The sequence below is a fragment of the Phyllobates terribilis genome, unplaced genomic scaffold (assembly GCF_046119375.1).
Source record: "Phyllobates terribilis strain yellow unplaced genomic scaffold, ASM4611937v1 Scaffold_7__3_contigs__length_470593459, whole genome shotgun sequence".
NCBI classification, from domain to species: Eukaryota; Metazoa; Chordata; class Amphibia; order Anura; family Dendrobatidae; genus Phyllobates; species Phyllobates terribilis.
The window spans coordinates 430321373-430348502 of NW_027362767.1; the positions used below are offsets into that span (position 1 = coordinate 430321373).

A 27130-nucleotide genomic window follows, 5' to 3' on the forward strand; every position below is an offset into this window, starting at 1 on the left:
CGGTCCTGTGTGCCATGTGTATGGGATATATTTTGCGAGATAGTGTAGGAGGCGATAATGGCCAGCCCCATAGATTAAGGTCTCGGCAGGTGCGGTGCTCCAGAGAAGCCTGTACAGGGATCCGTGTGGATTTAAACGTGATCCCTTAAATATTCTGAACCTGTCATTGGAGGTTCCGGTGGAGGATGCTGTAGGCAAGTCTGTCAGGGCACAAGTGTGCCTTAATCTATGGGGCTGGCCATTATCGCCTCCTACACTATCTCGCAAAATATATCCCATACACGTGGCACACAGGACCGAGCCAACTGCAGCACCCTGAACCCAGCACCTCTTGGGCCCTTATCTGGCTGCAAAGGTTGCACTAATGGTATGTCCGCCCCTGCCGGAGACACCCTAAATACGATCTCAGGCTAAATGCCTAAAGCGCTCATACATGAAGACTGGCCCAAATATGTCGGGAATATTCCAGTTTTTCAGAAACTGTACAAAATTTTGGAGGTTAACACAGACCCCACCCATGTGGGTTTGTTTGCTTGAGATTAGGGCGATTCCAGTTGGGAGAATATCGCCCCTAAATTGCCAACACCAACATTGGTAACTATGGCCAAAAAAAGCTGCAAACCCTACACCAAGACCATACGTGTCAAACTCTTGCCCGTGGACCAAATCTGGTCCGCTGGGAGGTTTTATTTGGCCCGTGACACCAGAACAACCACCTGTATGTGGGGCCATTATTCTGTGTGGAGGACTATGTGGTGTCCATAATACTGTATGAAGGACTATGTGGGGCCAATTATTCTATATCCGTGACTTTGTCCAAGTTTTTCATTTTGGCCTTCTGTGTGTTTGAGTTTGACATCCCTGACGTAGTCCCTGTGGATAGACATAGAAGCAGACCAGACCGTCCTTCATACAGACGCAAGACCCCCCATTTATACCAAGCCCAGCCCTCAGACCGACCCCCTGTTTATACACACATTAGATCACAGTGACCAGCATTGGTAACGTAGGGTCGTTTTTTGTCCAGAACTGGTCCGTCTGCAACCCCACCTCTTTTGTATGAACTTTGTCCCTTTTTTGTTAGCTCTTCATCCTGAATTTCCTATTTCATGAATAGAATGACAAAAGAGCAGTGAAGACTGACACGGAGCAAATTAATAGAGGAGAGGTAGCTGGGTGTGGCACTAATATCAGTCTTAACGTCGTCAGGCAGGAACCAGCCCAAATAGGACACAGAGGGCCGGTTTACCCATTGGAGTCAATGGGAAAGAACCTGCCAAAATTGTGGCAGAAAGGGGTAAACCGTCTGGTGGTTATCCCATTCCTACAATGTGGATAGAGTGATTTCCGCTCGCCCTGATCTCATGTGAGCGGATTATCCAGACTGCCCCGATGTGACAGCTCACCTGGAATCGATGCTCTGGTCCTTTACACTTCTGGATGTCTAGTAGGAAGCCCTGGGCCAGGTCTGTCTGCAGAAATCTAGACGTAGCAGAGCGAAACTGTCGTGCTTGATCGCACAGCGCACTTCTTAACCCGATTCTGTCAGCACACCTCACATAGGAAGGCAGCGGGATACCACAGCCCCTGCCAGCAGCACAGAGGACAGCATCATATTAATAAGTATTCATATACGGGCTGCTCCCCAGACGTATCAGACAATAATGGAGTCTCAGGTCCCATCAAGGGCAGAAATAATTATATATAAAAAACAATAATAAGAACCATTCTAAAATATATATAAAAAAAAAAAAAGACGGATAATTAATCTCTATGCTCATAGTCATTTATCTAATGGATTCCAGTGATTACTGAGAAAGAAGAAAAGCCACTGGAGATCCCGGCTTCAAGGGTCATCAACAGGCCAGACACGGCCCTTTATCATGTATAATAATCATCAAATTCGGAAATTACTGAAACGGACACTTGGGGGCGACACATGTCTAATCATGTGATAATTATCCTCATAATTGATAACCAATACTTCTGATATAATACACTGCTCGAAAAAATAAAGGGAACACTTAAACAACAGAATATAACTCCAAGTAAATGAAACTTCTGTGAAATCAAACTGTCCCCTTAGGAAGCAACACTGATTCACAATCAATTTCACATGCTGATGTGCAAATGGAATAGACAATAGATGGAAATTATTGGCAATTATCAAGACACCCTCAATAAAGGAGTGGTTCTGCAGGTGAGGACCACAGACCCATCTCAGTACCAATGCTTTCTGGCTGATGTTTTGGTCACTTTTGAATGTTGGCTGTGCTTTCACACTCATGGTAGCATGAGACGGACTCTACAACCCACAGAAGTTGCTCAGGTAGTGCAGCTCATCCAGGATGGCACATCAATGCGAGCTGTGGCAAGAAGGTTTGCTGTGTCTGTCAGCGTAGTGTCCAGAGGCTGGAGGCGCTACCAGGTGACAGTCCAGTACACCAGGAGACGTGGAGGGGGCCGTAGGAGGGCAACAACCCAGCAGCAGGACCGCTACCTCCACCTTTGTGCAAGGAGGAACAGGAGTAAGACTGCCAGAGCCCTGCAAAATGACCTCCAGCAGGCCACAAATGTGCATGTGTCTGCACAAACGGTTAGAAACCGACTCCATGAGGGTGGTATGAGGGCCCGACGTCCACAGATGGGGGTTGTGCTCACAGCCCAACACCATGCAGGACGCTTGGCATTTGCCGCAGAACACCAGGATTGGCAAAGTCGCCACTGGCGCCCTGTGCTCTTCACAGATGAAAGCAGGTTCACACTGAGCACATGTGACAGACGTGACAGAGTCTGGAGACGCCGTGGAGAGCGATCTGCTGCCTGCAACATCCTTCAGCATGACCGGTTTGGCAGTGGGTCAGTAATGGTGTGGGGTGGCATTTCTTTGGAGGGCCGCACAGCCCTCCATGTGCTCGCCAGAGGTAGCCTGACTGCCATTAGGTACCGAGATGAGATCCTCAGACCCCTTGTGAGACCATATGCTGGTGCGGTTGGCCCTGGGTTCCTCCTAATGCAGGACAATGCCAGACCTCATGTGGCTGGAGTGTGTCAGCAGTTCCTGCAAGATGAAGGCATTGAAGCTATGGACAGGCCCGCCCGTTCCCCAGACCTGAATCCGATTGAGCACATCTGGGACATCATGTCTCGCTCCATCCACCAACGTCACGTTGCACCACAGACTGTTCAGGAGTTGGCGGATGCTTTAGTCCATGTCTGGGAGGAGATCCCACAGGAGACCATCCGCAACCTCATCAGGAGCATGCTCAGGCGTTGTAGGGAGGTCATACAGGCACGTGGAAGCCACACACAATACTGAGCCTCATCAGGAGCATGCCCAGGCGTTGTAGGGAGGTCATACAGGCACGTGGAGGCCACACACAATACTCAGCCTCATCAGGAGCATGCCCAGGCGTTGTAGGGAGGTCATACAGGCACGTGGAGGCCACACACAATACTGAGCCTCATCAGGAGCATGCCCAGGCATTGTAGGGAGGTCATACAGGCACGTGGAGGCCACACACAATACTCAGCCTCATCAGGAGCATGCCCAGGCGTTGTAGGGAGGTCATACAGGCACGTGGAGGCCACACACAATACTGAGCCTCATCAGGAGCATGCCCAGGCGTTGTAGGGAGGTCATACAGGCACGTGGAGGCCACACACAATACTGAGCCTCATCAGGAGCATGCCCAGGCGTTGTAGGGATGTCATACAGGCACGTGGAGGCCACACACAATACTCAGCCTCATCAGGAGCATGCCCAGGCGTTGTAGGGAGGTCATACAGGCACGTGGAGGCCACACACAATACTGAGACTCATCAGGAGCATGCCCAGGCGTTGTAGGGAGGTCATACAGGCACGTGGAGGCCACACACAATACTGAGCCTCATCAGGAGCATGCCCAGGCGTTGTAGGGAGATCATACAGGCACGTGGAGGCCACACACAATACTCAGCCTCATCAGGAGCATGCCCAGGCGTTGTAGGGATGTCATACAGGCACGTGGAGGCCACACACAATACTCAGCCTCATCAGGAGCATGCCCAGGTGTTGTAGGGAGGTCATACAGGCACGTGGAGGCCACACACAATACTCAGCCTCATCAGGAGCATGCCCAGGCGTTGTAGGGAGGTCATACAGGCACGTGGAGGCCACACACAATACTGAGCCTCGTTTTGACTTGTATTAAGGATATTACATAAAAGTTGAATCAGCCTGTAGTGTGTTTTTCCACTTTAATTTTGGGGGTGACTCCAAATCCAGGCCTCCATTGGTTAATAAATTTGATTGCCATTGATGATTTTTGTGTGATTTTGTTGACAGCACATTTAACTTTGTACAGAACAAAGTATTCAATGAGAATATTTCATTCATTCAGATCTAGGATGTGTTATTTGAGTGTTTCCTTTATTTTTTTTGAGCAGTGTATATCAGTATTATATCTATAAATTATTGCCCTGTACATTACTGCCCTGTTATAGTATATAACCCTAAGGGCCTATTCGTAAGTAGGAAAAACTTTAGTTACTGCTAGGGAGATTTTTTGTGGATTTATAATGCACCAAAATAATAATTCTAGCTCCATTCCCTCCTCCAAAATTGAGACAAATTAGGTTATTATGCTCCTCCCCTGCTTAGTGAATAGCCCGCCCCTGCTTAGCAAATAGCCACCCCCTGTTTAGGGAATAGCTCAGCCCCCGCTTAGAGAATAGCTCCACCCATGCTTAGAGACTAGCTCCACCCCTGCTTAGAGACTAGCTCCACCCCTGCTTAGAGACTAGCTCCACCCCTGCTTAGATAATAACCCCGCCCCCGCTTATTCCACTTTATCCATTGTTTACATGATTTAGTCTGTTCTGGGACATTTAAAAAAAGGAAAAGGAGGTGATATGATGATATGACATGCGTGTGCTATAGCTGTGTGATTATTCTTATGTTTTATGTTTGGAATCTCTTATTATTTCTACTAACAGCAGTCACAGACCCTGGAGCCCTGGAAGCTGTATAGTACAGTCGGACTACTCCTCGGCCTGGATGTAATAACCTTTGGGATCTGGCAAATAGTGGATCCCTTGCAGCGCACTATTGAGGTGAGACAGCCTTCGTGAGACACTCCCTGTCCATGCGTCATGTATCGACCACTTATTTCAATGGGTGCAGTGCAATACTACACACTCCCTATAGAGGGGGCAAGAGCAGTGATTCTACATGCCCCATTCAGATCAATAGGACAGTTGGAAAAATTGCAATTTACACCCATAAAGCAGACATGCAGTCCGGCCAAGGCAATATTTCACCCTTTTCCCAAAGTACCAGAACTCAGAAGACCTTCCCAATGTGAATCTAGCCAACCATAGACGTTCCAATTTTTTTTTTGTATTATTAGAATTGCAAATTTGCCCTATGTTGTCCCACAGATGGCACTAGGGAACTGATTCTCTCCCTGATAAAGTGGAGGTAATTTGCATTTTTTTCCCAGAAAGCATTGCCTCACCTGCTGGATCTCTACAAGGAGAACCAGTACCTATTAAGGACATGTTTTTTTTAAAAAAAAAGGATTTTGAAATATCGTCGCTTGTATAAATATACATTATTCTTCGTCCATTCTAGGAGTTCACGAAAGAAGAACCCCGGGGAGACCTTGATGTCCTCATACTGCCTCAGCTGGAGCACTGCAGCTCTGTAAAGATGAACACATGGCTCGGTGAGGATCAGCCGTTCATGTGGATAGTTTCTGGGGTCAACGGAGAAGAATCACAATCCCATGATTGGAAGAGGAGAGTGGGCGTTTTGTGTCGGGGTGGTGGGATTGTGGGAGCGAGGCTTAAATGCCCCAATTTTGGGCTTTACCGTGTCAGTAATTATGCATCACTGACACCACATGGGATCAGCCGACAATCCACGGTGGGCAGAAGGGTTCACTCTCCGTGCCGAGATACGATGGTATCATTGTGATGTTTTTTCGCACTGTTCCTTTGTTCTTCATCTTCTCTACGTCCCAGATCTCCTTCAAACTTTTACATCTTCGTTGCTTTTCGTCCTTCTCCCAGGTATTGTTTACGGCTCAAAGGGTCTCCTGCTCTTGCTCGGTATCTTTCTAGCTTACGAAACAAAGAGCGTCTCCACTGAGAAAATCAATGACCACCGTGCGGTGGGGATGGCCATATACAATGTAGCCGTGAGTATTGAGAACAAGAAGATGAGGAGTCTTCATTCTCTTTACCGTCTAGTGTAGGAAATGGGATTATAAATTATCTGAACCGATGTGACCGCTTCTTTTCTGGAGTTATCGGTGAGCGGAGACATAACCAAGTGTCACAGGGGTCAATAGGAAATCAATCACCCGAAAATTGCCCATCTGATGCTTTGCCGAGAGTGAAAACTGAGCACTGAAAGATATTTGGCTTTGTCAAAAAAATATCAGCCTTACTATCTGTATAAGTCTGTAATGTAGATGTGTAATGTAAGTAAGACATGAATATATGAACCCTGCTGCATTTTTCCACATCTGCCTAAAACTTTTGCAGAGTAAGAATGTTTTCAAAAACTAAATTGTTGATAGTTTGTTTTTATCAATTAACAATATGCAAAGTGAATAAGCAAAAATGTAAATCCCATCAATATTTGGTGACCGCTCTTTAACATCATCACTTGCACACAATATATGAAGGAATTTCGGCAGGAGGTTGTTCCAAACATCTTGGAGAACTGACCCCAGATCTTCTGTGTATGAGGCTTGTGCAGATCCTTCAGTCTTTTCATGGGATCCCAGACAAACGGGATGATGTGAGATCAGCGATCTGTGGGGCTGAATCATCACCCACCGGACTCCTTGTTATTAATGACATTGGCTGGATGTTTGGGATCAGAATAAATTTGGAGCCAACCAGACGCCTCACTTCTGGTATTACATGATGGATAAGTGTCTGCCGGGATTTCTCAGCATTGAGGACACCGTTAATTCTGACCAAATCCTCAACTATATTTGCTGAAATGCAGCCACAAACTTGAAGACCCTCCACTGTGCGTCACTGTTTCTAAAGACCCTCATTATTGTACCGTTCTCCAGCCCTTTGGAGAACAAACCGCCTTCTCACATTTTGACTCTTCAGTCCAGAGCACCTGATGACATTCTTCTGCACCCCAGTTCCCATGTTTTCGTGTATACTTGAGTCACTTGGCCTTGTTTCTTGTACTAGATTTAGTTTTTGGCCACAATTCTCTCATAACAAGCACTGTTGGCTAGATTCCTCCATACAGGACATGGGTTTAGCTGGGTCTACCAGATGCTGCCAGTTCTGAGTTGATGGCACTGCTGGACATCTGATTTTGAAGACAAGTAACATGATGTGTCTCATCTGCTGCATTAAGTTTCATTGGCCGACCACTGCATCTATGGACCTCAGTGATGCCTATCTTTGATGCTTCTTCAAAAGAGGTTGAACAGCACGTTTTGAAACCCAAACCCGGGAGATACCATGCTGATGCAGTATAACTACCTTGTGTCTTGCTGCTGTGCCCAGTATTACTACGGTTTATGACCTGTGATATGAACTGGAGAAAGTGCAGATGAAACCGCGCTGCCAGTAGTAAAAAATGTAGTAGAAAAACCTTTGAAGTCTAAATGTGGATTTTATGATCAACGCGTTTCGAAGCACACTTGCTTCTTCATCAGGATAAACCACAGAAGTCCAGGTGTGCTTCGAAACGTGTTCATAAATAAAAACTGCATTTACACTTTCCAGGTTTTTCTTCTACATTTTTACTACTGGCCGCACGGTTTCATCTCCACTTTCTCCAGTTGCTCATGAAATCTCCCTTTGTGGATCTGCAGCAGCCAGTCTCTTCAGCGGTCACAAGGGTTGTGCCTTTCACAACCGTTGAAGGTGAGCATATTCTTTTCTTTCATTTTTTCGTTTTTTAACCCGGATAAGACCCTATTGCACTCATTATCTTTCCAGCTTTTCATCATGATACTGTCTTCCACAACCTCACCGTTGTGACAGAGTTTGGCTGTTCCTCACCCAGTTTTAAGTCTCCTACACAGCTGTTTCTGTTTCAGTTATGAAAATAATAATCATTATCACCTGTTTGATATAATTGGTCACTCATACACCTGACTATAATCCTACTAAATCCCTGATTTTGTGACAAGTACACCTGTACCTAGAAGAATTGATGCTGTTTTGAAGACAAAGGGCGGTCACCAAATATCGGTGGGATTTAGATTTCTCTTTGGTGCATTCACTTTGCTTGTTTTTAATTGACACAAATGCATTATTGTCACTTCTGTTTATGAGAACATTATTACTTTGCAGCATTTTTTCCCCACCTGCCTAAAACGTCTGCACAGTCCTATACTATATACATAATGTATGAAGTACATACGTCACACCAGCTGGGCGTAATCCAAAAATATGTCCCTTTGCCCCGTACGTATCACAGTGAGATTTCTTAATCCGCTGGTTTTCCAGCCTCTCACACAACCGGTTGTCTTAGATTCCAGAGCTCTCGGGTCGGAGCTCGTTGTCATGTTGAATCACTGATAATCCATAGAGAAGACTCGATTTTTGCAAATATTAAATCATAAATCTACGAGATCCTAAATCTACGGTCTGTGGGCCCAGCTATAATGAGGGGTCATGTATGGTCTTATGGCCTCCTGGATGATTGGCGTGAATGAAGCCCCCACAGACACCCGCCATTCACGTCCTCTCCTACCATGTTATTCTGCAGGTCCTGTGTCTGATCACGGCTCCAGTTACCATGATCCTCAGCAGTCAGCAAGACGCCTCCTTCGCTTTCTCTTCGCTGGCCATCGTCTTCTCAGCCTACATCACTCTGGTTGTATTATTTGTTCCAAAGGTGAGAAACCTTTTAAGATGTTGTCGATCATAAACCTCTCTCCTGAAATCATCACTAGTACGATTCTTGAGTTACATTCTGTATTATTCTCCAGAGCAGCATTCACAATTCTTGATGGTGATAAGCTCAGACTCAAACTGTCTGTCTGTGTAACTTACCATCTAGAAGGCCGGGGAACAGGGTTTTTTTCTTGTTTTTTTTTTCAGATCTTAAGACTGAAGACAACACTTCTCAAAACAAATCTACAGAGTCAGCTCAATGCAGATACTCAGCCATTCTGCTCTAAAACTTACAGAATAGCGAGTGCAGCTCTGGAGTATAATACAGGATGTAACTCAGGATCAGTAATGTAATGTATGTACACAGTGACTGCACCAGCAGAATAGTGAGTGCAGCTCTGGAGTATAATACAGGATGTAACTCAGGATCAGTAATGTAATGTATGTACATAGTGACTGCACCAGCAGAATAGTGAGTGCAGCTCTGGAGTATAATACAGGATGTAACTCAGGATCAGTAATGTAATGTATGTACACAGTGACTGCACCAGCAGAATAGTGAGTGCAGCTCTGGAGTATAATACAGGATGTAACCAGGATCAGTAATGTAATGTATGTACACAGTGACTGCACCAGCAGAATAGTGAGTGCAGCTCTGGAGTATAATACAGGAGGTAACTCAGGATCAGTAATGTAATGTATGTAGACAGTGACTGCACCAGCAGAATAGTGAGTGCAGCTCTGGAGTATAATACAGGATGTAACTCAGGATCAGTACTGTAATGTATGTACACAGTGACTGCACCAGCAGAATAGTGAGTGCAGCTCTGGAGTATAATACAGGATGTAACCAGGATCAGTAATGTAATGTATGTACACAGTGACTGCACCAGCAGAATAGTGAGTGCAGCTCTGGAGTATGCATTCAGATCGTATATGTGAGGCTGTGCTGCATATTTTATGTCCTGTCCCAATAACTAGCATGGTGGTATAAGCAGATAATCGCTCTCCTGCAGTAACAATGCTAATGATTGGGTTTGGTGCCCGCGGTCCGGATCTATAGTTACACCTCACTCATCGCTCAGTCAGACAAGTGGTTGGAACGTGATGTCAGGAAACCACAGGAGGATTGGAATAAGCTGCAGATCAATTGCACAGCAGTGAGGCAGCGCCCGCCATCCTCTTCTCATGTTCCTCTCTATATTACTTGATCTCCCGTCAGACATGTTTAACTCTTGGTTTATTGCCGTCGCATAAATCTAGATGTCCACAAATCTAGAAATCTTCAGGACGCTGAGCAGAAACAACCCTAAAGCCTCCCAGACGTGCTGGAGGATAATGCATGAGTTTCACGTTACTCTACACGGCTCGGCTCGGGTTCTCGCTCTGCGTCTTTTAAATAGGAAAAGGTAGAAGGGCTCGTCACGTAAAAATCAAGCCCTTACACAGGGTCATCGGCGTAAAAACAAGGGTAAAGGTCTCAGAAAATGGCGAGAGAAATAATTTAATGCCACAGAATACAGTGTCACTTTATGGTAATGGTTTTGGGAAGGATTCTCTCCTGTTCCAGCATGACCCATGGAAAAAACAGAAATTACATCAGCAATGCAATCTGTCTGCCTGTTGAAGTCTGAAGATGTCTCTTCAGCCCCGATATCTCTGTATTTGCAGATGAGACGTCTCATTACTCGAGGGGAATGGCAGTCGGAGCAGCAGGACACACTTAAGACCGGATCGTCCACCAACAATAACGAGGAGGAGAAATCCCGGCTGCTGGAGAGAGAGAACCAGGAGCTGGGCAGGATCATCACGGAGGTGACGGCTCGGACTTTATGTGGTCACCGTGTTGTGGTTTTTTGTATTATATTGGTTTGATCATTTTGTAAGATCTCTGCTTGCTATCGCTATATGAAAACATACATTTTTAGTATAAAATTGTTCACCGTGCAGGTGATAGCTAACATGATACATTGTAACAAACCTGCTGATTTGTAAAGGCGATTTGGGTCAGGATGTAGTCCTCATCAGAGACCACCACCCCCTCCAGAACGCAGTCACTGTGGCGATCAGCTGATTTCACCATGGTCCCACTCTCGATAGCTAAAGCAAGCAGATGATTTTGCCGGTGACGCCGAGGGCAGCAATGTAGTGTCACATGGCGGCCATTCTAACGAGTCTGGCGGAACGTGAACTGCTTGTACAGAGCAGACCTCTTTTATAAGTGGTCTCCCAAGGGGAGCGGATCACCCTCTCTTAAATCGATATCTGTATGGACAAAGGTCGTCTTCCTTAAAGAATATTTCAATACAACGACAGCAAGCAGAGATCTTAAACATAGTGGGAAATTGTAAACTCAGGTTGTCTTTTCTGCTTTCACTAATGTTATCAGGACCTATAGAGGCATACGTAGTAATCGGTGCTACGATTGGCGCTCATGTCAGTGACCAGCCTCCAGTACCGTCCTTTATGGCTGTGCGGTATTTTGAGTGGAGATTTAGGATTTGCCGCATTGTCCACCACCGTCGGCTCCATCTCACTGTTGACTTTTCCCTTTCATGTAGAAAGAAGAGCGGGTCATGGAGTTGCGCCAGCAGCTGCGCTCCCGAAGGAAACAGTCAGTGACGGCGCGGGAAAACTGCTCCGACAATCACTATCCTAACTCCACGGGGGCTGTCTCCTCTCTCTACCAGCCCGGACTCCCTCTTGCCAGGTGTCTGGTGGCCGAAGGGGGTGACAAACTGGGCAGGAACAGCTGTGATGGAAGCCGCGTGCACCTCTTATACAAATAGAGATGTCACGCCACAACATGACGGCCCCCGGGCGTGCAGGCAGTCTACTGTCTACATGGCTGTCTAAACACTGTGTGGCCTCTTTTCTTACATCTCTCTTCTGGATGTATATTCCCTTTCTGTCTCATCTTTAGCTGTCTCTATTTGTCTCTCTCTTATGTCGTTTTCTGCTACTCCTGGGACTGTCAGCACTCTCTCTCTCGCTCTGTCTCTGGATGTCTCATGTATTAGGCACCTTATACGTGATATCCATCACTAAATACACAGTTTCCTGTGTCGGGCCCCAAAAAGAAGTCCCTCCCCTCCCAGGGCCCCCGAGTGCGTCCCCCTCAGGGAACATCCATTATCTAGTATCTACTGGAGTCACCCACCCCCTGAAATCACCCCCCCACTGGCGTCAATTGTCCTCTGGAGGCACCCATACCTCCCGGTCGCTTGCCCCCTGGAGTCACCTGGTCCCCAGAGTCAATAGTCCCCCTGAGTCACTTGTCCCTTGGAGTTACCCGGTCCCCGGAGTCACTTGTCCCTTGGAGTCAACCGGTCCCCTGAGTCACTTGTCCCCTGGAGTCACCCGGTCCCCGGAGTCACTTGTCCCCCGGAGTCACCCACTCCTGCACTTTCGTTTTCTAAACTGTGATTGGAGATTGCAATAAATAAATGACAGAAGATTTCTCCACCGTTGCCTTATTATTCAACAGGTTTCTCATCATCACAAACTCACTACATATACAGGAGAGTGATATACAGTGGATATAAAAAGTCTACACTCCCCTGTTAAAATTATGGGTTTTTGTCATATAAAAAACAAATCAGCCCAAAAAGAATCATTTCAGAACATTTTCCACCTTTAATGTCGCCCATCATCTGTACAAACCCATTGAGAAACAAAGCAAAGTCATTTTTACATGGTTGCATAAGTGTAAACACCCTCTTATATTTGGGGATGTGGTTGTGTTCAGAATTAGCCAATCGCATGTATGTTATATAGTAGTCAGTGAATGCCCTCCGTCATTTACAGGGATTCTGATTAACCCCATAGAAAGTTTTGCTGTTCTAGGAGGATTTTCCTGACATTTTCTGGTCTGTAAACAGCTGACAACACAGCAAAGGTTCTCATTGTAGAAAGTTATAAGTCAGGAGAAAGTACAAAAACATTTTCAATGCATTAGATCTACCATGGACACTGAAGACATCATCAAGAAGGGGATTATATTTGGCACAAAAGTGACATTACCTAGAACTGGATGTCAACTCAAAAATTAATGAAAAGACAAAAATAAAATTGGTCCTGGAGGCTGACAAGAGGCCGAAAGCAACATTAAATGAGCTGCAGCAATTTCTGGCAAGTACTGGATGTGCTGCATGTGACAACAATCTCCTGTATTCTTCATAAGTCCAGCCTCTGGGGTTGGGTGGCAAGATGGAAGTCTTTTCTTACAAAGAAAATCATCTAAGCCTGGATGTGTTTTACCAAAACCTACATCACGTCTGTCAAAAGCATGTGGGGAGCGTGTTATGGTCTGATGAGACCATGGGGGAACTTTTTGGCCATAATTATATAGGTCTGTTTGACGCAAAGCGAACATTGAGCATCACCAAAAGAACACCATCCACACAGTGAGGCATGGTGGAGGCAGCATTGTGCTTTGGAGCTGTATTTCAGAAGCTGAAACTGGGGTGTTAGCTAAAGGGGAGAAAATTATGAAGAGTTCCAAATATCAGTCAATATTACAAGAAAACCTTCAGGCATCTACTGAAAAGTTGAAGATTAAGAGGATATTCAGCTTTTATCATGACAATGACCCTAAACGACCTCCCAAACACCAAAAGAACGGCTTCTCCAGTCCAGCCAGAGCCCAGATCTGAATCCAAGTGACACTCTTTGTGTGACCTGAAGAGGGAGCTGTACCCAGGAGATACCCTCGCAATCTGACAGATGTGGAGCTACTGAAGAGGGGGAAAGATCATCAATTCTAGATGTGCCGCGCTGATAGATTCCGACCCCAAAAGACTGAACGCTGTCAGAAATTCCAAGGAGACTTTAACAAAGTATTAGTGTAGGGGGGGGGGGTGCAGATTTATGCAACCGTATTATTTAAATTCTGTTCAGTTTATGTTTCATGGATTTGTACAGATTATCGGTGACATTAAAGGTGGAAAAAGTTCTGAAATGATTCTTCTTGGTAGGATTTTTTTTTTACATGACAAAAATCTGGGATTTTAACAGGGGTGTGAAGACTTTTTATATCCACTGTACACTGCACATATATACAAGAGAGACATATACATTGCAGATATGTACAGGAGACAGAGATATACGCTGTAGGAGGGTCAGACATCAGATTGGGGCCACTGCATTGAGCATATACCACCTGAACAGATACAGCCGACTGGCTGTAAACACTATGATGTGACGTCACATCCTCCAGTGTATCAGGTACAATGTAAGGCATGGTGACATCAACATTGTGACTGATGACATCACTAATTGTTGCTCTGCAGACACATAGTTCCTGTAGGGGCAGCAGTGTGACTGCTAAATTAGTCACTGACTAATGGGCCAGACTTGTCACCTGCTGATCCCAGCCTGCTCTTGTGCCATGACAGAGCGCCCTCATTAGTCACGGATTAGCCTGCTGTTAATTAGACATAATCCTTGTGATTCGGAGTAATGACATATCTGATGGCTGCGGACACATCTGATATAATTCATGGATCCATGAGACTGATTTATGGCCTCTGCAGGAATCGCTCGTACGTTAGTCAGGACAGCGAGGTATTTACTGACACATGGAAGAAGTACAAGCGGCCGGACCAGAGAGAAAGTAGTCACCAGATATGAGAGGTCCTACATGACGGGCTGGACATGGTACATCATACAGGACGGGCTGGACGTGGTACATCATACAGGACGTGGTAAATTATACAGGACAGGCCAGACGTGGTACATCATACAGGACGTGGTAAATTATACAGGACAGGCCAGACGTGGTACATCATACAGGACGTGGTAAATTATACAGGACAGGCCAGACGTGGTACATCATACAGGACGTGGTAAATTATACAGGACAGGCCAGACGTGGTACATCATACAGGATGGGCCGGACGTGGTACATCATACAGGACGTGGTACATCATACAGGACGTGGTAAATTATACAGGACAGGCCAGACGTGGTACATCATACAGGATGGGCCGGACGTGGTACATCATACAGGACGTGGTACATCATACAGGACGGGATGGACATGGTACATCATACAGGACGTGGTACATCATACAGGACAGGCCAGACGTGGTACATCATACAGGATGTGGTACATCATACAGGACGGGCCGGAAGTGGTACATCATACAGGACGGGCCGGACGTGGTACATCATACAGGACGTGGTACATCATACAGGACGGGATGGACGTGGTACATCATACAGGACGTGGTACATCATACAGGACAGGCCAGACGTGGTACATCATACAGGATGTGGTACATCATACAGGACGGGCCAGACGTGGTACATCATACAGGACGGGCCGGACGTGGTACATCATACAGGACGTGGTACATCATACAGGACGGGCCGGACGTGGTACATCATACAGGACGGGCCGGACGTGGTACATCATACAGGACGTGGTACATCATACAGGACAGGCCAGACGTGGTACATCATACAGGACGTGGTACATCATACAGGACGGGCCGGACGTGGTACATCATACGGGACGGGACGGACGTGGTACATCATACAGGACGTGGTATATTATACAGGACAGGCCGGACGTGGTACATTATACATGATGTAGTACACTATAAGGGACAGGCCAGGTGTGGTACATTACAAAGGACGTGGTACATCATACAGGACGGGCCGGACGTGGTACATCATACAGGACGTGGTACATCATACAGGACGGGACGGACGTGGTACATCATACGGGACGGGACGGACGTGGTACATCATACAGGACGTGGTATATTATACAGGACAGGCCGGACGTGGTACATTATACATGATGTAGTACACTATAAGGGACAGGCCAGGTGTGGTACATTACAAAGGACGTGGTACATTATACAGAACATGGTGCATTATGCACGACAGGCCAGACATGGTACATATTACTGGACATGGAAGGGACAGGCCAGACGCGGTATATTTTACAGGACGGACCGGACGTGGTACATTATACATGATGTGGTATGTCATAGAAAATATTAAAAATCTCTGAAGTCACTCACCCCTCCCTTCCCTCCTTTTTCTTATCACACAGATTTCCAGTAAGAGGAGCTGGCAATCTAGCTAACACTTTTAGAAACAGATTTACAATGGGCATAAAGAAATAGGAAATTAAAATGCAGGACGTCCTTTTGAAGCCAAGTGCCCATGAGGATGTCTTTTGGTGCATAGACAAAGAAATTTAAAATAGACAGGAGAACTCTTTTCAAAGAGTTGGACAACAAAAGGGTACATATGTTTATACATAAACAGGGCCGTGGAAACCCTTTTGTCTACAGGAGATGCAGGTTGAATTCAAGTAACACTGTGGTTTCCTGCCGGGGAAATGTTACAATAAGCCAGCTCAAACTTAATGTCTCCAAAAAGAAATATTGAAAATCAAAATTTGTATAAATCCGATATTGATGAAGCATGTATTTTCAGCAACGGGGCTAATAGGGGAAGAAGACGCATAATTTTTCATAACTGCAACCCTTGCCTATGAACCAATTATCCACAGTAACCAGATAACTGACAACAGCTAAGCCATGTTTACTATCTATGGAAAGGTAAAATCCCGATGGAAAATATGGCGGCAATCTCGAACTTCTGTAACCATCAGGAGCGAAGTTATCGCATAAGTTGGGGATTTCATAACATCCTAAAGGTCTGAGGACATCCCACAGCCCAGCCCACGTGAGATCATCACAGGAGGGTGGTTGGTTGTAACTCAAGGGCTGATAGAAGATCAAGACATATTATGATCTGTGTTCAATGCTGAGGAAGATACATGTCAGTGTAAGCTTGATCCCATTAACCAGACGTTTTCAACTGGATTGCTTCCGTCCGCTAGCTGACTCGTCTCTGTGAGAGGCGTAATAAGTTTCTTTTGTTTTATCGTTTTTATTTTCTGTAACTGTATATGATGTATTGTTTTGTCCCCTTTGTAAAATCTTTTGTATATTTTTTATAAACACTTTCCCCTTTTAGATTAAATATAAAATTTAATAACCCTGTTCCTTTTTTTCTGTAACCGCACCCCAAAGCCATACGCTACCAGAACCAGGCTACCAGAACCAGGCCTCCAGTCAGCCTGTATTTTAAAAAATGACTGGTGGCTGCAGCAAATAGTCTGGGGTTATCGTGGAGTTAGCAATGATCTTATGGTGGTATATACATATATTCCATGCGTTGGAATCTGGAGGTGTATATACCATACACTCACTGTTAGTTTTCCGATAACCGGCCTATTTGTGTGGACAGCCTGCGGCCTCCTCCGTTGATCGTTGGCCAATCGTCTAGTTGTCCAGATGATAGGGGGCAGCAGAGAGCTCTTTGCTCAAGAGATCACAGCGGGTCGTTCTACGTGACCTTCCTGGCTTGCGACAATTCCTGACATGGTACATTATACAGGACAAGCAGATATGGTACATTATACAGGATGTGGTACATTATACAGGACGGGCCGGACGTGGTACATCATACAGGACGGGCCGGACGTGGTACATTATACAGGACAGGCCGGACATGATACATTATACAGGACGTGGTACATTATACAGGACGGGCCAGATATGGTACATTATACAGGACGGGCCAGACGTGGTACATTATACAAGACAGGCCGGACATGGTACATTATACCAGATGTGGTAGATTATACAGGACGGGCCGGACGTGGTAGATTATACAGGACAGGCCTAATGTGGTACATTATATAGGACGTGGTACATTATACAGGACAGACCAGACAAGGTACATTATACAGGACAGGCTGGACGTGGTATATTATACAGGACAGGCCTGGTGTGGTACATTATACAGGACGTGGTACATTACACAGGACGGTCCGGACGTGGCACATTATACAGGACGGGCCAGACGTGGTACATTATACAGGACAGGCTAGACATGGTACATTATACAGGATGTGGTACATTATACAGGACTGGCCAGATATGGTACATTATACAGGACGGGCCGGATGTGGTACATTAAACAGGACAGGCCAGACATGGTACATTATACTGGACGTGGTACATTATACAGGATGGGCCAGAAATGGTACATTATACAGGACGTGGGACATTATACAGGACAGACCAGACAAGGTACATTATACAGGACAGGCCGGACGTGGTATATTATACAGGACAGGCCTGGTATGGTACATTATACAGGACGTGGTACATTACACAGGATGGTCCGGACGTGGCACATTATACAGGACGTGGTACATTATACAGGATGGGCCGGACATGGTACATTATACAGGACATGGTACATTATACAGGACGTGGGACATTATACAGGACAGACCAGACAAGGTACATTATACAGGACAGGCCGGACGTGGTATATTATACAGGACAGGCCTGGTATGGTACATTATACAGGACGTGGTACATTACACAGGACGGTCCGGACGTGGCACATTATACAGGACGTGGTACATTATACAGGATGGGCCAGACATGGTACATTATACAGGACATGGTACATTATACAGGACGGGGTACATTATACAAGATGGGCTGGACATGGTACAGGATGGGCCAGACGTGGTACACTATACAGGACATGGTACATTATACAGGACGGGTTGGACGTGGTACATTATACAGGATGTGGTACATTATACAGGACGGGACGGACGTGGTACATTATACAGGATGTGGTACATTATACAGGACGGGACGGACGTGGTACATTATACAGGACGTGGTACATCATACAGGACGGGCCGGACGTGGTGCATTATACAGGACGGGCCGGACGTAGTACATTATACACGGCGTGGTATATTATACAGGACGGGCTGGACATGGTACATTCAACAGGACGGGGTACATTATACAGGATGGGCTGGACATGGTACAGGATGGGCCAGACGTGGCACATTATACAGGACATGGTACATTTTACAGGACGGGTCGGACGTGGTACATTATACAGGACATGGTACACTATACAGGACGGGTTGGACGTGGTACATTATACAGGATGGGCCGGACGTGGTACATTATATAGGACGTGGTACATTATACAGAACGTGGTACATTATACGGCATGGGCATGGGACATTATATAGGGCGGCTGGATGTGGTTTCTCAAAGCTCATATCTTGCACATGGTGAGGATTTAAAAGTATATTAGAAAGGTTTTTTCCTTTACAATGAAGAATCTTTATGGCGGGCAGATCCCACGGCCGGCCTGATGATCAGGGAGATAGGCGGCCGCCGTCTTTGCAGTGGTGCGATCATTGTTCCCTTTTCTGTGGGAAAGTAAGGATGGGTATAAATAAATTCCTCGAGTGTTGTAAATCTCCGCTGAGCAATTATGTCATATCGTATTAGTGCGCCGCCTGTGAAGCAGTAACTACTACCCCCACCATAGCAGGCCCCAGCTATTAACCAGAGCAGAGGATGGGAGTACAAGTAGCCATCTTGTATTGAAGAACTAAGAGTGATGCAGCAGACACATTGCTCAATCCTCAGGTTTATTTTATTAAATGGATATAGAACATTAGGACAGATGTGAGTGCCGTGGCCGCTAACGCCAGGGGCTCTTTAATAAAAATGAGCGTCTACAATGTTCACCTAATAAGAACCAATCAGATCCCAGCAGGCAGGGGTAAATTCAAAGCCAGCTTCTGATTGGCTACCACAGGGAACCACCGATTTTGCTCAGCCAATAATTTTTTTTTTTTGCATGACCCTTCCCCATGATAGGATTTAAAGACACAGTACAAAGAAAATAAGTGTTAGTGCCGACTGCACTTGGTAAGATACTGACTTCTAAAATGTTTTCTCAAATCTTTTTCTTTCTAAAACAAACACCAAATATACATCCATATTCACTGCTCGCCCCATTAATGGGATGTTATTCACAGTATCAGCAAGTTTGGCACATACCAAGGATAATACAGTCGTATCATTGTGGCCTGATCAGTGCCGACTATAAATACTAACACTAATAACCATTACTGAGGTACAAGACATTTGTCAAAACTGTGAAAAAGAGAAACTGTCTTTGTTGCTTGTGGCAACCAATCAGAGCGCAGCTTTCATCTTTTAAACTACTCTGGTAAAATGAAAGCTGTGCGCTGATTGGTTGCTATGAGCAACAAAGATAGTTTGGATAAATCTGTGCACAGGCCCGGCCCCGGCCTGCCTGAAATGTCTCACGTGATGCCATCCTCTTCTTTTACTGAGGTGCTGTCACACCAAATCCATGGTACCTCCATCCCCTAAATGCCAATGATGCTGTTTTGTTGACATTTAGAAGAATGCGAGGGAGACGCAGTACAGAATGGGATGAGGAGGCCATGACAGCGAAGGGATTAGAAAACATGGCTGATATTTTGCACACACAGTGTTACGCCTGTCTATGGTTTGTGCCATGCCGAGACAATACCGAGCTGCAATACCAGACTGAACCTGTAAATAGGAGTGGCACTGTGTTTGGAAGAAAGTAGCTATTTTTTTTCCTGGACTTCTCATCTGTAATCGGAGAGTAACAACTACTTTTGTCAGTATTTGGACTGAATCGTCTCTTGGACCATCGGTGATTTACACTCCATGTGTCATAGTCACGCAACCAATTGACCCGTTCAACCTAAACTTTGGGGTCGTCTCCAAGGCTGCTCATTCCTTTAACATCCCTAAGTGCCCAACATCCCTGAGCTCGGTCATCTAGGCACTTTGACAGTCATTTACTTTGTGAGTTGGCCCGCTCACTCTTTTCGGCTCGTCTCCCGTCAGGACTTCGGTTTATCAGTAATGGGGTAAAAATTCGGAGGAGGTGAAGAGACCGAGCCTCACACATGAGGTAGTGAGTTGCATTTGAAATCACAATTTTGTCACGTGTTTCTCTCTTTAGGGCTTGTCTTAGGCCTTAATAGCCAGAAATGTGACTATAACGTGGAGTACTGGCCGCCATGGACCTTTGAATTTCACAGGGTCACAGTCATTCAAGGCTAGGGTTTCTTTTTCATTTGTAGACCCCACTGATAATCAATAGGTTATCTAAATTCTGCGGTTGGCCCATAGAGATGAAGAGATCACCCAAAGTCTATATCTTACAAACCCACCCATTCTCATTTAGACAACCCTAAAAACAAAACCAACCCCAGTTCCCTAAAAATGGCCATAGACTTACGATGGCTGTTGATCATGCGCCCTTTCAGCTGCCTCCTGTTTCTCCTGACTACCCCATACACTCGATCAGCCATGCATGTGTTCTCATTGTGGAAAGATTCGTAAGTCAGCAGTCTATGTGCTGTGGGAACATTGGATCGGGCATGTCAAATTTCTATCTACCCAATCTTTCTTTCCCCTGATACTTGCTATTGATGAGTCTCGTGCACCACTCTGATGTATGTGCACACTTGATACAACCCTCCACAAGGTTGGAGCGATTGAGAGAAATCCAGGAAGCAGGGCACCAAAATCCTCCTTTTGGTAACTCAATTAGTACAGAAAGATCACAATGTTTCGGCCTCACAGGGCCTTTATCAAGCAAATCTCTCTTTTTTTTATGGCTTGATAAAGGCCCTGCGTGACCGAAACGTTGTGATTTTGTGACAGAGGTGCCCTGGTTTCTGAATTTCTCTTTCTTTCCCCTGATGTTTGCTGACGGTGGGGAGTGGGGGAAAGTTTGGCAGGCCTTTATACACATAAGTAATCAGTTGGTCCCACTGAAATCAACAGGTTCAGCCAACTGTTTGTGGGCACATTTACTTTTAGAGGTCTGTACCATTGAGACATCTTTGGGACTGCTATAGGTGTAATGGAGATGCAAGGATCTGCTCAGGTTCATTTTGTCACCAATCCCCTCTGCAGATCTGCATGACGCTCATTCTCTCCGCAGACACCTCAAAGCAAACAAGGAAGACAGAAACCTGATCAAGGGGCAAGTCAAAGTATACGCCGTTGTGTCCCATTGTATGAAGCTGGATGGGGTCTCCTTTCCCTTATGTTTGGGGCTTCCCCAACTCACATGGAACCATACCATAAAACCATACACTCTTTCTATATAAACAAATGGCTTCCACCTGAAGCCATCGCTGCAAAAGAAACAATTCATCATGCTCCACATGGAGGATCCAATGTCTATGATTAGTATTCAGATTTAGATGCTAAATAAATTTGTGGTGAAAATAATTTAGCTCAGTAATTGTCTATTACAAAGCTGGAGGTTAATAACGAAGTTCAGTTTCAGTCCTCGGATCGTCATGGCTCATTCATGGCCCTGTGCCTCGTTACCGTCTTGTTCAGATGAGGCCTCAATCTACAGGACACATCGGAAAGACTTACATCAGCATTTACTAATTATAGGATCCTGAAATTACAGTCAACAGTATGAGAATGAAGAGATTATTTCCAGGAATATATCACTAGGCCTTAGGTGTGAAGAAGACTCCACCAAAACATCTTTCTTGGGAATTTCCTCTAAAATGTTGGACGTCCTCTCATATTATCAGATAATGAGGACTGAAGACGACACATCTTGTTCCCCAAGTCTGTGGCGGGAAATCATATTTCTGTCCAACATGTTCACTGGTGAAGACAAGTACAGTGGATTAATGGATCGTACTCATTATGGTAGTGGTCATCGTTTTATTTGGGTTTTGGGTTTCGTTGTAGCCACCATTCTCCGAATAATTGTAACGCCAAGGAAGCAGGTAGAAAATATAGACTCCAGCCAGGATAAGAGCCACCGTAAGGATCACGATTAAAATAATTGAGCCGTAGAAGACACATCCTCCAGACCTCATGAGTTGGCACAGTCTTCTAGGAGAATGAGGTTCTGGAGGTGGCCGACCAAGGTCTACGCTGAGGCTGACAGAGCTGATGTTGAGGGTGTTGTTTTGTGGCACATACAATCGGCCCTTTTTTCGGCTGAATCTCAAAGAGGGTGCCGGGCAAGTTAGTGACCGGTTCAGCATTTTTAGCAAGTCTTTGTCGGTCGACAGTGCAGGAGGACCCTTCTTTGGTGGAACTGGGGTTGGCATCCGACATATTGGACAAGGAAGAGATTCTGGTTCTATTGAGCCAACTGTGATTCGAGACAGACACTCCAGGCAGAAGACGTGACCACAGGAGAGAACTTTAGGTAGATGGAAGAGAGTGTCATATGATGTGAAACAGATCACACACTCTGATATTCCATCTCCATCAACGATAGAAGTTGGGGGTTCGTCCTCCATGATAGTGATCTGTTGAGAAATCAACAGGCAGTTACCAATCACACAATAAAACCTACAAATATTTTAAAGGTCTTGTCTGGGGGCTGTAGGAGGGCGTGAGGATAATTTTTAAGGAGCTAAAGCTAATAAAAAAATAAAAAAGTAGCATTCACTCTTATCGATCCCTGCTAGAGATGAGCGAACCTAAACTGTAACGTTCTGCATTCGTACCGTACACCTAGTGTCTGGTGTTTTCCAATTCAGGAGTTCGGGGAGGAGAGAGAGATAGAGGGAAAGAGAGGGAGAGAGATAGAGGGAAAGAGAGGGAGAGAGAGAGAGAGACATTTTCCAGCTCTAAAGTTCCAGTCCCCATTGATTTCTATGGGATTAGGGTTCAAGTTCAGGTACAGTTCTGGTACCCGAACCGAACTTTGGACTAACCCTACGAAACCGAGGTTACGTGGGTCCACTCATCCCTAATCCCTACAGCTCCCCTTCTGGTGCTTAAACTACGGTCACACTATCGGTATTTGGTCAGTATTTTACATCAGTATTTGAGAGTCAAAACCAGGTGAGGAACAATCAGAGAAAAAGTATAATAGAAACATGTCACCACTTCTGCATTTTTGACCCATTCCTGGTTTTGACTTACAAATACTGATGTGAAATACTGACCAAATACTGACCGTGTGAACGTGGCCTTACCCTGCGGTTCTCTACTTCCATCTCAATACAATAGAAGATGAGTTGAGATGGGTCACAGTTACGACCAGTATGGAGAGTCTTCATATGGGCCAAAGAGACCTTTGAGCCCCCTAAACTCTAGGTACGATTGCAATCCCTGTACCCATTAGAGCTACGCCTCTGCTGCTAGTCTGATCACACATGCCACGCTGTTTCTGTAACTCCCATCTACTTCCATGGCAGCTATGCAAACGACGTAACTCAGCCTGTTTGGCTGTCTCCGTAGCCTCTTATTCTGAGGCAGGTGCTTCTCATCTCAACCATGAAAGGAATTTAATTAAATATACCTGCAGTCCTATGTAAAAGCCGCATTGTGATCTTATGAGCATGATCTGTGCCTTGTGCGTATATAGACAGTAAAATGTAATTGTTAAATGCTATATTATTTCATTTTCATTTTTATTTTAGCCTAAAAAATAATTCATTTTAATAATCAAAAAAAAAGGAATTAATAATAATAAATAAATACTTAACCCTGTGCGGGCCACTTACATATAAATGGGGCTAGCTGCCACCTCTATGTGCCCTTCCAACGGGCCAGAGCAGATATTCTGGCTCTATAGCTTTCTATAGTATCCAGTGTTCTGTGAGTTATGACGCCTTTATTTTGTACAATAAAAGTTCTCCAACTTGTTATTAAACTTTTTAGGAAATGTATCAAGGTTTTTGTGCCCGTTTTTTTTTTGGCCTAAAAATATTGCAAAATTTTGTTACACGCCGGTTAGCGAAAAACTTTGGCGACTTTTCACTATTTTATGCCACATTACAAAAAAATGGCCATGATCTAAGACGTTGATAGTCTCAGATTTCAGAATTTTTTAAAAAGTGGCACAAAAAGTTGCAAACTCACCCAGTAGGACGGTGACATAAAAACTGGAAATCAGCCCTAAACGGCGCCAAATTCTGCGACACTGATACATTTGGCACAAATCTAAGCAGCCGCAAACAAAACTGACTTCAAAAATTCCCCTCATGGTGCATGCTCCCCTTTATATTTAAGTTCCTCACCATTTTCCAGATCTCTGCTTGCTGTCAGTGAATGGGAACATTCTTGTTTACAATGGAAGCTGAAAAGCCATATTGGAGTAATAATTCTCACAGCTGAGAGTTTTCTACAATTGCGTCTAGACAAATCTCACGGACCCCGCAGATCATGTTTTCAGGATTTCCTTAGTATCGCACAGGTGATAATCCCATAATATGATGGGGTAGTGGGCAGCCAGGTATGTGCCAGCGGTGCCCTACACATGCACCTGTGCCCTCTCTACCAGCGAGTGCCTGGCAGGATGTATTTGCAAGGTGACGCTGGTACCGGCTGATCTGCGCTCTCTTATCTGCCAGCTCTCTTCCCTCTCCCTCTTCCCTCTCGTAATCTCTTACCTCCTGGGTCTCCGGGGTTGGAGGTTACATTATATTTCGCAGTATTCTCACAGGTCTCCTCATCCCGTAGAGCGTCTCTTTCTTATGATCGCCTGTTACCTTACGGACAGTTTTTCAGGCTGTCTAATCTGGCCCAGTGCAGCTGAGGGAATCTCGCCCAACCTGTCTATCTGGAAGTCTCACCTAGTACCGGCTCCGTCCCTCTCCTCGTCACTCCCTCTCTCGGCAGGTGCATTGATAAGGGACTTGTCACCTATAGCAAATGTCCCAGTGACGCACGCTGGTGGTAAGTGGCCCAGAGGGGACCTCCCCTGGAGGGGTGACAGGGCCTGATAAGCTGGGCCTCCCAAATAAAGGAGGGGACAGAAAAACAGCAAAGTCATAAAAGTTACCATACATATTGTATTCTGCACAGGTCCCATCCAGAAGAGACGACTAGGGCAAACCAAGAATAAACCGTGGTAGGTCTGTAATGCCCAGGATGTCATAAAGGCTCGGGTTTATATTTAGCGCTGTCCTGTGTCTCAACTTCAAAAGACATAAAGTTATAATGATTTACAGGGTCAGCCATAACATTAATAAGAGTAACGCCTGTCAGGGGTGGAAAAATAAGAGACCGGTCAGTTCTCTAACTTCATTACATGGAAACCGCAATAAAGAGTGAGAGTAAGGGTCTGATCAACTGTGACACGGGCCAAACATGATGTCTAGATTACTGGGTCACAGCATCTCCAAAGTGGCAGATCTTGTGGAGTGTTCCCGGTATATACCGTGTTTTTGGGGTGCTCCCGGCATACCGCAGGTCTTATGGGATGTTCCCGGTATAAGGCGGATCTTGTGGAGTATTCCCGGTATATATCAGATATTGTGGGGTGTTCCCAGTATACAGCAGGTCTTGTGGGGTGTTCCCAGTATACGGCAGGTCTTGTGGAGTATTCGCAGTATACGGTGTATACCGGTGATCCCGGTAAATGCTGTGTCTTCTGGGGTGTTCCCAGCATTTTGCAGGTCTTGTGGGGTGTTCCCGGTATATGCCATGTCTTGTGGAGTATTCCTGGTATACATCAGGTTTTGTGGGGCGTTCCTTGTATATGGCACGTCTTGTGAGCATTCTTGGTATATGGTGGATCTTGTGGGGTATTCCCAGTATTTGATGGGTCTTGTGGGGTATTCCCAGTATACAGTGGGTCTTGTGGGGTATTCCCGGTATACGGCAGGTCTTGTGGGGTGTTCCCCGTGTACGGAAGGTCTTGTGGGGGTGTCTCCAGTGTACGGTAGGTCTTGTGAGGTGTTCCCGGTACACAACAGTTCTTGTGGGATGTTCTTGGTATACGGCAGGTCTTGTGGGGTGTTCCCGGTAAATGGCTGGTCTTGTGGGGTGTTCCTGGTATACGTCAGGTCTTGTGGGGTGTTCCTGGTATATGGCTGGTCTTGTGGGATGTTCCCATTATACGGCAGACCTTGTGAGATTTTACCGGTATACAGCAGGTCTTGTGGGGTGTTTCTTGTATACGGCAGATCTTGTGGGGTGGTTCCATTATAAGTTGTGTTGAGAAATGCATGCGGTGTTCCCGGTATACGACAGGTCTTGTTGGGTGTTCCCGATATACGGCAGGTCTTGTGGGGTGTTCCCGGTATACATCAGGTCTTGTGGGGTGTTCCCGGTATACAGCAGGTCTTATGGGGTGTTTCCGGTATACGGCAGGTCTTGTTGGGTGTTCCCGGTATACATCAGGTCTTGTGGGGTGTTCCCGGTATACAGCAGGTCTTATGGGGTGTTTCCGGTATTTGGCGTGTCTTGTGGGATATTCCTGGTATACGGCAGGGCTTGTGAGGTTTTACCAGTATAAGGCAGGCCTTGTGCGGTTTTACCAGTATACAGTGGGTCTTGTGGGGTGTTTCTGGTATACAGAAGATCTTGTGAGGTTTTACCGGAAT

General features: G+C 45.6%; 2 protein-coding genes across 4 annotated transcripts in view; one reads left to right on the forward strand and one right to left on the reverse strand.

The window, feature by feature from the left end:
• Positions 1-12333, forward strand: part of GABBR1 (gamma-aminobutyric acid type B receptor subunit 1) — a 109299-nt gene extending 96966 nt beyond the window's left edge. For both annotated transcript variants that reach the window (XM_073642025.1, XM_073642026.1), the window contains 6 exons: positions 4978-5094; positions 5615-5708; positions 6055-6182; positions 8741-8869; positions 10540-10683; positions 11430-12333. In XM_073642025.1, coding sequence (XP_073498126.1) covers positions 4978-5094; positions 5615-5708; positions 6055-6182; positions 8741-8869; positions 10540-10683; positions 11430-11657 — 840 coding nt within the window. In that variant the 3' untranslated portion in view covers positions 11658-12333. The remainder of the gene's footprint in view (positions 1-4977; positions 5095-5614; positions 5709-6054; positions 6183-8740; positions 8870-10539; positions 10684-11429) is intronic.
• A 7026-nt stretch (positions 12334-19359) lies between these two features.
• Positions 19360-25513, reverse strand: RNF225 (ring finger protein 225). Of its 2 annotated transcripts, none has more exons than XM_073642032.1 (2): positions 25376-25513; positions 19360-23098 (listed from the first exon to the last, which is right to left on the reverse strand). In XM_073642032.1, the coding sequence occupies exon 2, from the start codon at positions 23087-23089 to the stop codon at positions 22463-22465; it is 627 nt and encodes a 208-aa protein (XP_073498133.1). In that variant the 5' UTR covers positions 23090-23098; positions 25376-25513; the 3' UTR covers positions 19360-22462. The 2 variants fall into 2 exon arrangements, with proteins under 2 accessions (XP_073498133.1, XP_073498131.1); XM_073642030.1 differs by lacking the exon at positions 25376-25513 and adding an exon at positions 25193-25367.
• Between the last annotated feature and the right edge of the window lie 1617 nt (positions 25514-27130).

Bases quoted from the DNA above. Each gene is read 5' to 3' on its own strand.
- RNF225 (XM_073642032.1), bottom strand. From the start codon at position 23,089: ATGGAGGACGAACCCCCAACTTCTATCGTTGATGGAGATGGAATATCA.